Here is a 17,391-nt window from a genome sequence, read left to right on the forward strand (position 1 = left end):
TTATTGTTGTTGTTGTTTTTTTTTTATCATATAATTAAATGAAATGATCTTATTTAAATAATCTAGTAGGGTCTATGACTCGAGTCATGATTTTTTTTCTTCTTTAAAACACGCTAGCAGTGCCTAAACATTATATTTTTTATGTTACAAAAAATTCAGCCTAGCCCTCTGCAAAATGCAGATCATCTATCTAGTATAACCTTAAGAGCTTGTTTGTTTTTGTAATTGAGGTTGAGGTTTGTGCATGAGATCCACCAAAAAAATTAGAAAAAAACATGAAAAACTAACTTTTGTAGTTGAATTTTGTGCATAATTGGATTGTATCCAACCTCAACATCAACCATAACCACAAAACAAACACACCTAAAACAAATCTAGCTTTATACTTTCAACACTTCTTTTCAAACTAGGTATGTTGACACTCTCCTTCACACCTAACTTCATTCATTCCAAGCATGTCCTTTAATTTTTCAAAGCTCTTGAAGGGTAATGGTTTGGTAAAAAAATATCAACCACTTACTTGAATATGTGGCAATATACTAACTCCAATCTTCTATTTAATATGATCTTTGATGAAATAAAACCTAGTTCATTTTTTCTCTTCTCCCATATTATATTAGATTATTGGCTAACTTTATAGTTAATTTATTGCCCATATAAATGATATTTGATTTTTTTTTGGATGCTTTAATATAGCTAGCAAATTATTTAATAAGATGGGCTCACAAATTGGTGAGCTCAAATCCTTGGATTTTTTTCAGCTATTTAGGTGGCCCAACGACTGAAGTTTCTATCATTAGCTTAACCCGACACCTTACCTTGGTTTTTATCCCCAATATGCTCTTTTATATGTTTTTTGTAGGTTCTTAGGAATCAATGTATAAAGTTTTCATGCACACAATATTTTATTCATCTATGTACATAATTTTTTTATGCCAATAGTTATTTCTTCGCCAATATTTCTACTAATGACGTGTACGACACATCATAATTAACTACATCTCCACCAATGGTAAGCATCACACGCTCCTCAATATTATTTTATATTCCTAGGCTTATGCATAACACACCACCATGGTTAGTCAATAGGTTTTTTTTTTCTATATGAAAAGCATTGGTTAGAATTGACAAGCATCCTTTTTTTCTCCAATGGATTGCCAATTCCACAACCAATGATAAGCACCAATTTTTCCATACAATGATATGTCTCTTTCTACATGAAAAATATTAAAAAACTGGATGTATAAATATACCCTATCACTAGGGACAAACATGATATGAGGTTAGTGATTACATGATCTTCTAAGAACGAACACCTTCCTCACTAAGTAAAAGACTTTCCACTTTGTCATCAAGTATTACACACTCATCTTCAATGAATATGTCAAAACAAGTTCAACTTAGACAACTACGATAATCTTATAGATCTAGATAGCACATCTAAAATGTTAGAAGTATCTTAGAACTTGTGACATAAAAGAGTTATGTCATATGTAAAATTCTCCTAAAACAATCTATAGATCTACTTAAGTGTCGTACAATAGCCTTTATCATGGCTTTATATTTAGTTTACATGATGTTTGTGTTAAATAACAATAAGTTATCATGTTTATATAATCAACAATAGCAATAATACTCATCATTTCATACCAACACACACATACAATGCATAATAAAAATCATTCCACTCACCCAGAAAGTAGAAGCAAATCGAACAAAAGACTCGAAACTGAGGCAAATAAATCACTAGTGTTTAACCAGAGTAGTATCTGTAGAACCTAAATGAATAAATAGGAGATACTAAAAAAAAAACAGATCGAAGAAGAAGTCTAAACACTAAACATACTAAGACATAAATGAAAATGCTAACCAACCGATCGACTGCCTCTTCATTTGTTTGACTGTTTAAAATAAAACAAGCCTACCTCACAACTGTTTCCCCAACCGGTCAACCAACCATAACCCAAACGATTGACCGCGTCTTATATCCAACAACCGATCGATCGGTTCACTTATATCGGTCGACCGCTTGATCGGGAATCCTAAAGAATCTCAACTTGCAATCTATTTTGATCTTACCCAATCTCAACAACACATTCAATAACATCAAAATAGTTCTATCCCAACCCTATACAGTCCAGATACATATTATAAAACATTCTAACAAGTTCTCCACAATCGATTCCATCAAAAACATCAAAATCATTCTAACCCCAAATTCATTCATCGAGCCCTAGCATGCCAAAATTACTGTTCATAATCTAAAAATTAAAGAGTTAAGGATGATCTTACCTTGTTACCAGTCCCACAAATAGCCCCAAACCAAAAAGCCTTCACGCCTAAGCTTAAGGAATTGTCTAGAGAAAACTCCAAAAGTCATACTACTTGTTTAAACATTGTTTCTCTTTTGTTGTACTGGATAACTTTTAATGTTCTTTTATTATTTTAGAAAAAATGATTTCCCTATGCTTGGGTTATGAGCTGTTTTAGGCTCACTAATGGTCTTGAGGCCTTTTAGGCCCTAAGCCACAACCTGGGTCTTACACTTAGTTTGTTATAACTAATGGGTTAAGGTCTTATCCTTATATCATCAGCTCTTGATTCCTTATAATCAATGGTTGAGGCTTATCATCTAATAACTATAGTTTTTTGGTTCAGGTAATCACTAGCTAGGTTCTTTTCAACTTGATTTTAGTTTTCTTAGGTTATATTTAATCTTGATTGTGGGTTTAATGGTTTTTACCCTCCGGGTTCGCATCAGTTAGTATCAAAGCAAGACTTTAAAATTAGGTTTTATCTATTTATGTTATTAGGTTTTTTATTTCAACTTTACCTTATTTTCTAGTTTTCTCTATGTTATTGATTTTGTTTTTACCCTAGTTTTTATATCTTGAATCTAGCTTATTCTCTAGTTTAGCTTGATGTTGAGTTTTCTTTGAAATTTATATAAAAAAAAAAGAAAAAGAAGATCAGAATCGCAAAATAAAAATAATATTTCTTGCAAAAATAAGGCAACATCCAAGCAAGTAGATGATTTCAGGTCGAATCTTTTAATGGAGGGGGGATGATGAGAATTACCAAACAACACCACATGATCCATTACATATTCCAATTCAGCCTATTACAAGGTCAAGAGCTAAAAAGGTTAAAGGAAACTCAATGGGTTAATTCAAGATATTTAAGCTTTATTTTCTATAAAACTTGTAGATTCGACTTATTTTCATATTTACACATGAATTGGGCTTCTTATCCTAATATCCAGTTTTATGTTAATGCCCATAACTTTTGATCCGAGCTGAAATTTTGTTAAATGATTCTAAAAGCCTTGTTTTCTATAGGGTTAAAAGTTTATAGTGATCAGACATTAAGAAGGTCTTGCAATAAAGACAAAAATCTACTATATAAGAATTGCATTAGTTTTCTAATTGATTTAGGATTCTTTTTCCTATTTTATTTAGAACTTTTTTGTTATTTTTCCAACCTTGTTTGGAACATTTTACCTAGTATAAATATGATTATTTATCTTATATGTAGGTTTTAATTAATTAGAGATGGGTTGATTATTAAAAAAATAAAACTTGTGTGAGAGGGTTTGCTCTTACTCTTAGTTCCTCATGCAACTTTTTCAGAAACTTATCAAAAATCATATCTTTGTGACATTCATGCTTATACCTATGGTTTTTGGTTTGTTATAACCGATGGGTAAGGGTCCTATTCTTATACCTTTGGTTCTTGGTTCATTATAATCAATAATCGAGGTTTTTCATCCAATAGATATGGTTTTTTTGGTTCAAGTAATTACTTGATCGAGTTCAATCTTGATTATGGGTTCAAGGGTTCTTACCCTTTGGATTCACATCAATTCTTGTTTTACCAAGATAATCAAATGTGATAATGAAAAGAATTCTATCAATTTTGGTTCCTAAAAAGAGAAGAGTTTTATGGTTGGTTTTTTGTGTACAAGTCTTGCTAAATGTATACTGAAGTTAAGTTTCATTTGTATAGTTCTAGTATATACTTAGTATGTATGCTAGGTTTCTATTTTAATATTTTATGCAAGTTTATATATTTTTTTAGTAAGCATGATAATCTTTTGTTATGATTACAAGTTTATCATGTTATTATTATTTTACTTGATTATACTAATTAAGTTTTTTGTTCATTAATTTATCTAATAATTATGTAATTTTTGACAACAGGTTATTTATAAGGTATTAAAACGGTAAGACCATATCAGCAATGACCTTGTGAAATTAATGCCTTACATCTTATTACACCGTTCTTTACTAAGAGTTCTTATGCTTTGAGATCAAGTAATATCTTGTATTACCATTAGAGGCAGTGTTGTTTTGCACAAAACCTCTTTTTCCCCCATGCTATATGCCTGTGAGAAACAGGCCCCTCATGCAAATATTTATGTGGTAATTAACAAGTTAAGCTGTCAACCCGAGTTTAAAGAAAGGATTAAAAAAAAACTGAAATAATTTTCCGAGTAATTCACGATCCAAATGTTTAACAATCGAGAGAGATAATTGCTAGTGGTCATTTGTTTGTTCCATTCTCTGTTGAAGCTTTGAAATAGTAGTTAAAAAAAAAGACTGGACAGCCGTGTTCCACTTCCTCAGAATAGCATCCTAAGCCCTAACTTATCGTTTCTTTTTTTCTTTTTCGAAGCTCCTTGCATAGCCAGGGGTGTCTGGCTTGAAAGTTCAGTAGCTTTTTTAATACACACACACACTACCGAACTTTACCGAACTTTCAAGCCTATATATATATACACTTTTATTGGATACCATTAAAAAAAGCTTATCGGTAGCTTTTTTTAGTGCTATCCAATAAAAGTGTGTTTATATATAGGCTTGAAAGTTCGGTAAAGTTCGGTAGTGTGTGTGTGTGTATATTTGGCTTAAGTGAGATATAATTTGTGCTTTTAAAAATACATATATATAAACACACTTTTATTGGATAGCACTAAAAAAAGCTACCGACAAGCCTTTTTTAGTGGTATCCAATAAAAGTGTATATATATATAGGCTTGAAAGTTCGGTAGTGTGTGTGTGTGTGTATTTGGCTTAAGTGAGATATAATTTGTGCTTTTAAAAATACGGTACACCTCCAAACCATACACACGTTGTCTAGTAATCGGTTACCGAGCGCGTGATAAAGCTGTTTAAAATAGATCAGTTTGAGTAATACATATGAGGCACAGCAAAGCTGTGCTCATTTAAAAGTAAAACCTCGGAGGAAAACAGAAAAGGCATCCATAATTAGCGCGAAGGTTTAAAAGTCGTCTACTTATAAAAATGGCCAGCCAATTGTAAGGCTTTGCAATCTAAAATGAGCTCCAACATAGCAGCTCGGAGCAGCAAAGCCCTTCACATAGCTATGTATCCATGGTTTGCCCTAGGTCACCTTACTGCATTTGTCCATTTCTCAAACAAGCTTGCAGAGAGAGGCCACAGAGTCTCTTTCTTCTTGCCAAAAAAAACTCAATCCAAGTTTGAGCCTTTCAATCTTCATCCTGATCTCATAACCTTCATTCCTATCACTGTCCCTCATGTTGATGGCCTCCCTACAGGCACCGAAACAACTACTGATGTTCCCTTCCCTCTGCATCCTCTTTTAATGACTGCGATGGATCTCACAGAACATGTCATCGAGGACCATCTTCGCATCCTTAATCCTCACTTCATCTTCTTTGATTTTACTCATTGGTTGCCGGAGTTGTCACGCAAGCATGGTATTAAATCTGTGCATTTCTGTATCATTAGCCCAGCTACCATTGGTTATATGTTAAGTCCTGAGAGAAAACTTGAGAGCTTGACAGCAGCTGATTTGATGCAACCTCCGCCGAGTTTTCCCCCGTCATCAATTAAGCTGCGTGCTCATGAAGCTCGAGGAATGTGCGCTGTTACTGTAAAACAATTTGGAAGCAACATTTCATTTCAGGAACGCAATATATATTCTTTAAGTCAATGTGACGCTATTGCCTTCAAAGCTTGTAGAGAGATGGAAGGGCCTTATTCTGATTATATTGAGGACCAATTTGACAAGCCTGTGATTCTGGCAGGTCCTATCGTGCCAGAACCACCAAACTCAGTCTTGGAAGAAAAGATTGCCAAAATGTTGGATAGCTTTAAAGCTGAAACTTTGGTATTCTGTGCCTTTGGGAGTGAATGTATTCTTAAGAAAGATCAGTTTCAAGAGCTGGTTTTAGGTCTTGAGCTTACAAGCTTGCCCTTTTTCGCTGTCCTCAAACCACCTATTGGAGCTGAAACAATTGAGTCAGCCTTGCCAGAAGGGTTCGAGGAGAGAGTTAAGGGAAGAGGACTTGTTTATACGGGTTGGGTCCAGCAACAGCTGATCTTGAGGCATCCTTCTGTAGGATGTTTCGTGACTCATTGTGGATCTGGGTCGTTGTCAGAGGGTATGGTAAATAAGTGTCAATTAGTCCTCTTGCCAAATGTTGGAGACCAAATAATCAATGCAAGAGTAGTGGGTGGAGATCTGAAAGTTGGAGTTGAAGTCAAGAAAGGTGAAGAAGATGGCTTGTTTACAAGACATGGTGTCTGCGAGGCAGTGAAAGCTGTGATGGATGATGATAGTGAAGTGGGGAAATTGGTGAGAGCAAACCATGCAAAATGGAGAGAGTTTTTGTTAGGCAAAGAGCTTGAAAACTCTTATGTTGATGGTTTTGTCCACAGGTTGCATGAACTTTTGGAGTGATCCGGTTTGATGAATTGAACTGTTTTTGCCTCTATTTTTTCTCTCTCCCAAGTATACATGGCCACATTATGCAGAGGCACGCAGCTTATGGCTAGAAATATGCCTTACCTTAAATGCTATGTTGTTATAAAACTGGGTAATTGGTGTTAGTTTAATATTTCTTGAATGTAATCGGTTGGTTACATGTTTTATTATTATGTTGTTATTAATAAATATTTAATTTATCTTTTATGTTTATATTTTTAATATTTCATTAATACTGTAAAATTTTAATCGGGAGAAAGCTTTATTTCTTTTTTATTTTTAATATCAAAAATAAATATTTAATAATTAAAAATCTCATACCAATTATTTACTTTTATTTTATTTTATTATTATCAGGTTTTCTCAAACATCGTAAAGTTTTCTAATTGGAGGTTTACATAAAAATAATAATATTGAAGTCTTATTTTACAAAAACTATGTAATTAAGTATGTATGTGTATTGATGTACAAGGGGATTATTAATTTATATATAAGTGAGAACTATGTGTTTTTCTAAGTATATTATCTTACAAATTTAATGAATTATTAATTTACCCAAGTTGAGATTATTAAAAAAATTTATTTAATCAATATTATTAATTTAGAGAGTAATATTTTATCAAGGTTATAATATATGCATTATTTAAGTACGATTACATGCATACCGGTATATAACCGTTACCATTACCAGGAAGAAAGAAATCATGCACAGATTTTGGGGTATATATATATATCCTTGAGTAGGAAAGGATTTCCCTACCCTATTTTGGGGTATATATAAATCTACTGCCAAATATAACCCAAAGACAGAGTTCTATATTTATGATTACTGGTGAGCTCCTCTATGGCAATTGCCTAACTTCTTCTATGTCTTTATTCTTGGCTAGGCATATGCAACATTCCTGTCAATATCATAACACAAATATAAGAAGAAGAAAGAAGAAATCATTAGGAAGATGATCATCAATGGCTTTTCAGCTCATGCTCTGATTGCATGCATGCTGATAAGGTAGTTTAGCTACGTGTATTTTCAAACTAGGACTTACCAGATCTGCGCTTGCAACGGTTGAATCACAATCAACACTGTTGCGAAACTCCGAATCCGTGTCCACAGCTTTGTACCTCCGGCTTGGTAGTCTGGATATTTGGTCATCGGACGCCCCTCTCTCGGCAGACCCCATGCTCATGTTGTAACCAATGACAGTGCTAATGAGAAATATGGTGATTTTGATTCTCCTTTTGCTTTCACTCTAAAATTATTTGTTTATTTAATAGCAATTTTTGTGAAATTGGTTATTCAACTTGAAGGCAAAATCCAGGATAAAAGGATTTGCAATGACACGTAATCGTTTATTTTATTTTATTTTAATTTTTTAATATAATTTTCTCGATATATACTGAGGGAATATATCCGTCAGAAATTTACCAACAGAAATATTTTTTTAGTATTTTTGTTTGTATTTATCAATTTTCTAGTAGTGTATAATATTAGATTAATTAATCTAGAGTAAAGATAAAATTCATTGAACAAAAATGTTTTGCAAATAAAATTATAAAGTTGTTATAATTATAACATTACTATTGTATCAAAACATTGTTTTTAAAATATTCATGATTGATACTCTTTTAAATACTAGACATTCATTAAAACTATAAAAACTTATACATATTATATTTTTTTATTTATAAAAAGAATTGCAATTATTCTCATAAGTTGAGGTGTGAAGGATACCTAGAACTAATACATAGATGTTTATCATAAGACATGTACACTAAACTAACATGCATGAGAATTTTATATAGAAAGATCACATATGTCTATAGAAAGGCTCACATGACAGTCATGTAAGTAATCCTTAAACTTAAGATCTCTAAGTCATCTTATATAAAGAATGTTATGTTTTGATCCTGTTACATGTTATCTTAATTGAGGTAACAAAATGGCATATATTGGGCATAACATGAACTATATAAAGGTACTTGAGTAATAAAGAGAGGATTCATCACCTTAAGTGAATTAAGAAAAATGTTTCATCTATTATCAAATAGTATTGACTGAGAAATCTTTGGTTAAGGTGAAATGAGATTTGAAAGGAGTTTCAAATCTTATTCAAACAATCAATGACTATTACGTAGAGAATAAATATGATTTAGTATGACAAACATACTTCATACTTTAATGTTAAATTAAAATATTACTGATGAAAAGATATTAATTACACTGAGACATCGGTCACTAAAAAGTTAAGTCAAACCGCTAATGACTTTTATAATATTTTGGAGATCATGACATGTTACTAGACAATGCATCTAATTTTTAAATATAAATTAATTAATAATAAATTAATAATAAATTAAATTATTTAATTCTATTTAATTATAATTATAATTTATATTTGGGCCAACATATTAGAAACTTAATAAGTTATACACATTAAGAATCATTAGTCAAAATTAAATTGAGATGATTTAATTAAGTATTACTTGATTAAAATATATTTTAAAAATTAAGGACTAGATTATAATTAATACATGGATTATATTTCTACACCTAGAAAAATCAAGTAAGGACTTGATTGAGTTAATTTCTAAAATTATCTTAAATTAACATATAAATATTATTTAAGGAGCAAATTGATATTTTGTCAATCTTTATTACTGGCAGCTCGGATATTTTTATTACTATATAAAGTCAACGTCGAACCATTTGTCTTTATAGGGTTTTTTAGATTTTTCTAGCTATAAATAGCAAGTTATGCCTCTTATTTTATCAAAAAAGTGGTTATCTGATAGATAGAAAACTACGTAAACATAAAATTAGGGTTAAAGGAAGAAAGGTTAAAATTCATCATGAACAATAAAATCGATTGGGTTTAAAAAGTCTTAATTAATTAAAAAAGTTAAGGGAAAACTAACGAAACAATTGTGAATCATGATTGATAAAAGAAAAGTAATTGACCAGAACTAAAGCTTACATGATACATTAAAAAGTTTATTTCTATTTATAGTGGGAATCCTTGACAAATTAAAGTAACAATGCGGTATAATTTAGTTAAGATTCAAGACATTATTAACAAAAAATAATTTGTATTAAGATTCAATATATTTTTTATTTGATATAATTTACTTATGTAAGACTAGATAAAATTTAAATACTATATTAATATAATAAATGAGATCATCCTATTACTAGAAAAGATGAACCACCTCACATGATCAATAAATAGTTAGTTAGGTTGGGATTATCATGCATTAAATAATATTTATTCAGTTTAAAATTTAAAATTTAACAATTAAAAATTATTTAATAAATATAATAAAACATGCGAAGATTCAAATCCAAATTTTCCTTTTGGGTTACAAGACGCCAAGGAGGTTGAGCGATCTGATCTGGGCTAGGCCTGTATTTTGATTTTCAGGCCTAGGCTGGCCTGCTTCACTGTGGGCCCCAAAGCTTTCATCAGGCATCTATCGCATCTTCACCGTGTGATCAACAGATTTACCACGTAAAGGCATCGAATCCATGTGGACAAAACAGACACAATAAAAAGTTCCCCTCCACCGCACGCTCGTCCAAGTTTTCTCCTCTAGGGTTTTGCCTTTGGAACCCATCCATCCATCCATCCATCCATCCATCAGGAAGGATCAAATCAAATCAGATCAAGTCCTCCTCTCTTCCACTTCTAAATCAAACAGAGTACATCTTCCTTCTGATTTGAACTAAAAGCCTATCAATCCTTCTCTTTTCCCTTAACTTTTGATTTTATTTTTTTGAGTACTTATTGTTTTGATTTATTAAGATGGGAAGAGGAAAGTTTAAGGGAAAGCCTACCGGTCAGCGTCACTTTTCTACCCCTGAGCAGATGCGTAAGATTGTCTTCTTCTTCTTCTTCTTCTTCTTTTAAAAAAAGAAATTGCAGTTGGATCTGGATTATTATTTAACCATCTATAAAGTTGTTGCTTTCTGTTTATTTTTTATTCTTGTAAAAATTAAGGTTTTTTTTTATTTGTTTGTAATATTCGATTTATTGCAGTTGCTGGCACCTCAACCCGTCCTCGCACGTTTAAGCGGGTATGTCTCTCGTCTTATCCCAGCTCTGATTAGTAATTGTGTTTTTTATGTAATTGTTTTGGTGAAGTTGATACTGTGTGTGAGAGAGAATCTGTATTTAAAATGCTCAGGAGGAAGCTGAGTATGAAGAGGAAAAGAGGGAAGAGGAATCTGAGGAGGAATCTGAAGAAGATGATCCTGATGTTAGTAATTATTAAAGTATTTACATTTTTTATTTTTTATATATTTGGAATGGCTTGTTAATTGGAAATTGATTGAATAATGTTTAGCAAAAGCGGAAAGGAACTCAAGGTATTATTGAGATTGAAAATCCTAATTTGGTGAAAGCGAAGAACTTGAAAGCTAGAGATGTTGATGTAAGTTTCGGTTTCTATGTATTTTTAGTGATTATATTAGATCGAGAAGTAATGCTGTTATTATTTGGTGTTTTCAGACTGGGAAAACAACAGAGCTTTCAAGGCGTGAAAGGTTAGCATATTGTGTATTGAAGAAGGAATTCGTTTTTTGTTGAGATGTAGAGAAGATATCAAACTGTTATGGCTGTGCTGAAACAGGATATAATATGTTGCTCTTAGGGCTCAATCTTTAGGGGTTCTAGATTATACCTGAAGAAATCTTGTTTGACAATGCTTGCATCGATTCTTTTGCAGGGAAGAGTTAGAGAAACAAAGGGCTCATGAGCGATACATGAGGCTGCAAGAACAAGGGAAAACAGAACAAGCTAGGAAAGACTTGGGTAAGAGATTATATGCTCTTTGGGCCTAATGTGAATATTTTGTATTCGAGCATGGGTTGAAGGTATTTTTATATCCGCCATATTAGTGTGGTAGGAAGTGAAACGGTTACCTCTAATGATTTAGATGTCATATAATGGTGTGCTATTGTATGGTGTGCTATTGTATGGTGTGACATGGTTAGCATGTCTCAGGTTTGTGGGCTTATCCCACCAATATTACTCTTAACAATCTCATTAGATTTCTGTGAGATGGCTTTGGTCAAAGAATGTTTCTTTCCTTCTGTGCTCTATTTGCAGCCCACATGTTTTTCCATCTTTTTAAGTTTCATATTCTATTTTTCATGCAGAACGATTGAGTCTCATCCGCCAGCAAAGGGAAGAAGCTGCGAAAAAGCGAGAAGAAGAAAAGGCTGGTATGGTTCTAGGAGAAACTGCTTTGCCCTCCAATTTCATGTTTTCTTGTAAATGATAGAAACTGTGTATTTGCAGCCAAGGAGCAGAAGAAAGCAGAATCTCGGAAATGACCATAGGAGGAAAGTATCAACAATTAGTGCCCTCCATAATATGCTAGAAAGAACTTGCTAGTCGGCCTATAATATTCCTATCTTGGTGGACAATGTTATTGGTTTTGAAAAGCAAATAGATTATTTCATGCTTTTTAGAAAGTTGAACTTTAATTTGTATACAGAATATTTTGATTGTATTGTATTTGAACATCCAGCTGTAGCATTTGATGCTATTCTGAATTCCAATTCTCAAACCTATTTGTTCGCAGCTTTCTACGTGTCTTCTTGGGAATGCCTGAACTGTTGCCCCTGCACTATGATAACCATTACTTGTTTTATATTATTGAACATGATTTGTCACTGTTGCGAGTCCTCGAGAATGGAGAATCCAGTTATGGTGTGATTTTTTTTCTTCTGCAAGCCCTCAACTCTGGCATTGTTGGCGGACTAACCGAAGGATTGGGTGAGTTGGTTGCAAAAATAGCTGTTAAAATGCTTTATGGTGTCGCTTAACTTGGGAAGCAATGTATGGCACATTGGAAAGGTAATTGGTGTGCTCAGAGTGTTATCTATTTTTCTTTTTAAATATTTTACTTCATTTCTAGTTTTTATTTTTTAATAAAAAATCAGAAAGCCTTTTCATTTTTTAATGTTTTCAAATATTATTTCAATTAAGAAGCTAGAAACTATCTTCATACTGTATTATTTTCTATTTGAAGATATATAGTAATGGAGAATATCGTGTTCAAAATGAACTTGTCTTTTTGGATATTTTTGACTTTTTTTTTTCTCATCTTAAAAGTAAACAAATCCTCTCTCATTTGAGCGTTCTTCATTAGAATTAAGGGATAGCTTAGTAGATGCATGAAGGAGTCCACCTACCATAAACTTATTAAAAAATTGAGCAAGCTTATAATTATAACATCTCATTGATTTAAATACGATATGGTTCTTACATTTCTATAATTTAAATTAGATGCGTTACATGAATAAGTTGAAAAATAATATTACCAATAAAATGAATTTTTAGCCTTGAGCTTTCAGTATTCCAGTCTTTACACGTTTATGACCTAGACAACCAAACTTCACATAAAACTGCAGCTATCACATGGAGGGAGGGTGGAGGCAAGCAAATACTTTATCTGGAGAGGAACAACAAATAAAGAACAATAACATTTTTAGGATTCAAAATGGGCTCCAAATTCATCTCTAGTTCTTAAAAAATAGTAACATTTAGACTGTTGGAATGTCTTTTGTCAACATAGCATATTGTCGTGTGGTCAGATAAACCTGTATGGAGTCCCAAAGACGACAATCTTGAGGCTCATAAAATCTCGGAAGAGAAACATTTCGAAACTTTGCAATACTCATGACGAGCAACATCCAGCCTTTTTCACAGCCGAGACATCATCTCTGCTTCCGACATTAATCGTCTGTCCTTTGGGCAAGTATGTTGATTCATCTCCAACGTCGAGAGCCTTCCTGCTTACAACACGGTAGATCTGGGTTAGCACTTCTGTGAAAGCATTTTCAACATTCATTGACTCGAGAGCAGAAGTCTCCATGAAAAATGTGCTCTCTCTTTCAGCAAAACCCTTGGCATCCTCAGTGGCAACTGCTCGGAGGTGACGCAGGTCTGCTTTATTTCCTACAAGCATGATCACATTGTTAGCATCTGTGTGATCGCGAAGCTCCTTTAGCCATCTCTCCACATTCTCGAATGTAACATGGCGGGTTACATCATAGACTAGTAAGGCTCCAACAGCTCCTCGATAGTATGCACTTGTTATAGCACGGTATCTTTTGGGGGGGCAAAAAAAAAAGAGTTAGAAATAAGACAGCCGAATTTGCAACATCATCATCAAAACAAGAAATCTTCATCACATACTGTGGGAGTCATTATTCAGGAGTTGCCCTCTTCCTCTCTTACAAGAAGGTAGGGTCCATGAATAATTTTCATGTTGAATCCCATGTTTATACGAGAAAAGAGGATGCAATTCTTGATATACCTAATGATTTCTCCATTTTGCATGAATTGTAGAATTATGAAACCAAATAGAAACATTGGACAGCATAGGCGTTGCTTGGTTATATTAATCTAGCCCTTCTACTTTGTAAAATGATCATAACAAGGAAGGATTGCAAACATTAATTAAATCCTCCCAAATCATCAAGGTAATGCCAAGAGCGTCTTAATTCTGATTAATGAACTGTAATTTCGTAGATCCCAAAAATCACCTTCACATCACCCTGTAGTTCCTTACAATACAATCTACCGGTCATTCTTAATTATGGATGTTTAACGTCAAACCCTCCACCGTTCCATCCTGATCATGGGCATGGAACAAGTGCAAGTAGTTACAATTGCACAGCCGTGCATTGTCAACTACGCAAAGCATTTCTATGGCATCAAAATTGGCCAAGTCTATCACCATTAATGTACGTTAGAATTCATTATATTGAATTCCACATTTGAACAATTCATCATGTATTGCCTATAATTTTCCAAGTAATTTAATATTTTTAGTTATTGAGAATTCAAGAAAAGCCAATATTCCAATCCAAATAATCAAAATCACAACACACATTGTTATATATTTTTTTCTTTTTTAAAAAAAAACAACAATCATGACATGAAAAAAAAAAGAATTGGATGAGAGATCTATAAGAAAAAAAGAGGAAGGGAATGTGGGGGAACCTTTCTTGGCCAGCAGTGTCCCAAATCTGGGCCTTAACGATTTTATCATCAACGCGAATGCTGCGAGTAGCAAACTCGACGCCAATGGTGGATTTGGATTCGAGACTGAATTCATTTCTTGTAAAACGAGACAAGAGATTGGATTTGCCAACGCCTGAATCACCGATCAATACCACCTTAAACAAGTAATCGTAATCATCGTCAGCTCTATAGGCTCCCATTTGATGGGTTTCTTTCTCCTTTTTTTGTTATGTCGTTTTAGCCACCTTTTATATTGAGTTAAGGTGGTTTGGAGAATGACAGCAGGGAAAGGATTATCTAAAGCAAATTCAGCAATGCTGTTTTTTAAACACAAGAGGTGGTTTGTGTGGGCTTTTTTTTTCTTCTCTCTCTTTTTTTTTTTTAAAAAAAAACAAATGAAGGAATTATGGGCTTTTTATTTGGATTAAAGTTACGGTTTTTATTTTCTATTGACTTGCACCATTTACACAACAATTCTTCGGTGAATAGTTGCATGAAAAATAATCTTTTGCCAAATCATCATCTGTTCAGATGTGATGTAGACGAGATTCGATTAGAAATGTACTTAATTTCGCCGGGGGCATGCCCTTAAAAAATATAACAAAATTAAAACATAAAATAATTATTTTAAATTTATGATGGTGCATGTTAAAAATAAAATAAAATCATTCTCTTTATAATTTTAAAACCCGGCCTAATCCAGTGAATTGATCTTAAACTTAGTTTATATAAGATTAAAACAGAGTCGGGTTTAAAAAAATAAAAAAAAAATCAGAAATGACCTGACAGGTTGACACAGCAAAACTCGGTCAAAAACCCGGTTGTAACTCATTGACTTTTATTTTTTTGTTTTACTAAAACTAGGTTGTTTTAATTTTTTTTAAAATTAACTCGAGTGATCCGATAACCCTATGAAAACCTGAAACTCAAATCTTAAACCTGAACATGTTCAAAAACTATAATTCCATTAGAGCCATGAAATAAAAGCCACTTCGTTTGTGACATGGCCTGATGAGATGAAGTTCTTGTTTATTTGTTTGTATTCTGATGATAGATTAAATTTTAATTTTTTTTATTTTAATTTTTAATTTTTGAAAATTATTTTAATGTATTGATATTATAAATAATTTTTTAAAATAAAAAATATTATTTTAATATATTTTTAAATAAAAAACATTAAAAAAAATAATCTTTATTATATTTTTAAATAACCCGAAATAAGAAACCAGTCCGATTGATTCATAACGTAAACGGAGTGAAATGGAAACTGGAATAAAAGACAGTCGGAGCAACTTCTCCCATTCTCGGCACAAAAATGCACATTCATGCATTTATTAATGGCTGATGCATGGCTAGGAGAGAAGATAGAGGAAAGAGAAGACGAGAAGAAAAGGAGGTGAAGGAAAGAATGGGTCATCACCAGCTACTGGGAAGAGCTCCATGAAAAGATTCCAAAAAGACTTTGGAAACAATTTTTTCTGCCTGAGTGGGCCGCAAATTGCATTACTGTGTTCTTTTGATTCGTTTTCCTTCAGACTTGATTTTTTTAATGCTTTATGGCTGCCACTCATCTTTGTTTTCTTTGGCAAGTTCCTCCTTGGCTTTCATGGTGTCAACTTCCACCGATTCTTATCATAGCTTGCCTATCACTGTTTTGGGGACTCTGGTTTGATGATTTAGGTTATAAATTTGGTAGATTAATTCGAGTTGATTTAAATTATTATTTCTTCTAATTTTTAAATAAATTTTAATTTTTAATTTCATCTTTTAACATTAAATTTATTGGAAATTATACCTTATAATTTATTTTCATTTATTTTCTATCAATTTTAAGATCTCATTAACCATATCATTAATTTTATAAGTAAACTCGAGTTAACCTAAATCGATCTTATATATTGTTGTTTTAATATTTTTTTGTAAAAAATATGTTGTCTTAAATTCTTTTAATCAAACTATATTTTTAATAGTTGTTTAAATTGTCATTTAACTCACCAAATCAACTAAGTCATATTATATTAAAAAATCAATCTTTAGAGAAAAAAAAGTCCATCCCTGGTATTATTTTTACTTGAATTTGTTAAAATTAAAAGAGATTTTTTTTTTTTTGATTATCATGGGTGTCCGAGCCAGCTTGCGCGCACCTCGACTAATCCCACGGGCCCTGAAGTTAACGACCATGTAAGCCTCCAGTGGCCATCATATGAGCAGTCATAGGGTTTGAACCTGAGACCTAAAAGAGAATTTTATGATAGGGAAACGTAGATAAGTGTCATTGATCTTAAAGGAAGAAATAGTACATCAAGCGTAACAGTTCGAAGGGAATACTACTTTTAATTACAAAAAAAGAGTTTCGAATCCAAACTTTATGGAAGAGGCCGGGGACATGAGCTGAGGGAAATAGAAATTCAAGTATATATTCAAAACTAAGATGGTATTTGGCTAAGATCGATACAATAACTGATCTTGCTAATGTATTAATCTTTGGATTTGTAAAACTTTATTATCCTAACACTATGTTTTAGCGGGAGAACCACTTGGCTTATCACGCGGGTCTGAATCTGCATGCACAAGATTGTCAATTGTCCAATGCTTTCCCATACATGTA

The 17,391-nt window shown here is 32.6% G+C and overlaps 3 protein-coding genes across 3 annotated transcripts; 2 read left to right on the forward strand and 1 right to left on the reverse strand.

Moving 5' to 3' along the window:
• The first annotated feature begins 5,220 nt into the window (after positions 1 to 5,220).
• Positions 5,221 to 6,961, forward strand: LOC133702555 (cyanidin 3-O-galactoside 2''-O-xylosyltransferase FGGT1-like). Its single transcript, XM_062126863.1, has one exon. The coding sequence runs from the start codon at positions 5,338 to 5,340 to the stop codon at positions 6,724 to 6,726; it is 1,389 nt and encodes a 462-aa protein (XP_061982847.1). The 5' UTR covers positions 5,221 to 5,337; the 3' UTR covers positions 6,727 to 6,961.
• A 3,307-nt stretch (positions 6,962 to 10,268) lies between these two features.
• On the forward strand, positions 10,269 to 12,332 carry LOC133702591 (uncharacterized). Its single transcript, XM_062126897.1, has 8 exons — positions 10,269 to 10,617; positions 10,785 to 10,822; positions 10,933 to 11,004; positions 11,092 to 11,178; positions 11,256 to 11,290; positions 11,473 to 11,558; positions 11,906 to 11,971; positions 12,048 to 12,332. Exons 1-8 carry the CDS (start codon positions 10,551 to 10,553, stop codon positions 12,080 to 12,082), a joined length of 486 nt encoding a protein of 161 aa, XP_061982881.1. The 5' UTR covers positions 10,269 to 10,550; the 3' UTR covers positions 12,083 to 12,332.
• An 892-nt stretch (positions 12,333 to 13,224) lies between these two features.
• Positions 13,225 to 15,069, reverse strand: LOC133702590 (ras-related protein RABA1f). Its single transcript, XM_062126896.1, has 2 exons — positions 14,763 to 15,069; positions 13,225 to 13,864 (listed from the first exon to the last, which is right to left on the reverse strand). The coding sequence occupies exons 1-2, from the start codon at positions 14,981 to 14,983 to the stop codon at positions 13,432 to 13,434; spliced, it is 654 nt and encodes a 217-aa protein (XP_061982880.1). The 5' UTR covers positions 14,984 to 15,069; the 3' UTR covers positions 13,225 to 13,431.
• Between the last annotated feature and the right edge of the window lie 2,322 nt (positions 15,070 to 17,391).

Source organism: Populus nigra, chromosome 9, assembly GCF_951802175.1.
Source record: "Populus nigra chromosome 9, ddPopNigr1.1, whole genome shotgun sequence".
NCBI classification, from domain to species: Eukaryota; Viridiplantae; Streptophyta; class Magnoliopsida; order Malpighiales; family Salicaceae; genus Populus; species Populus nigra.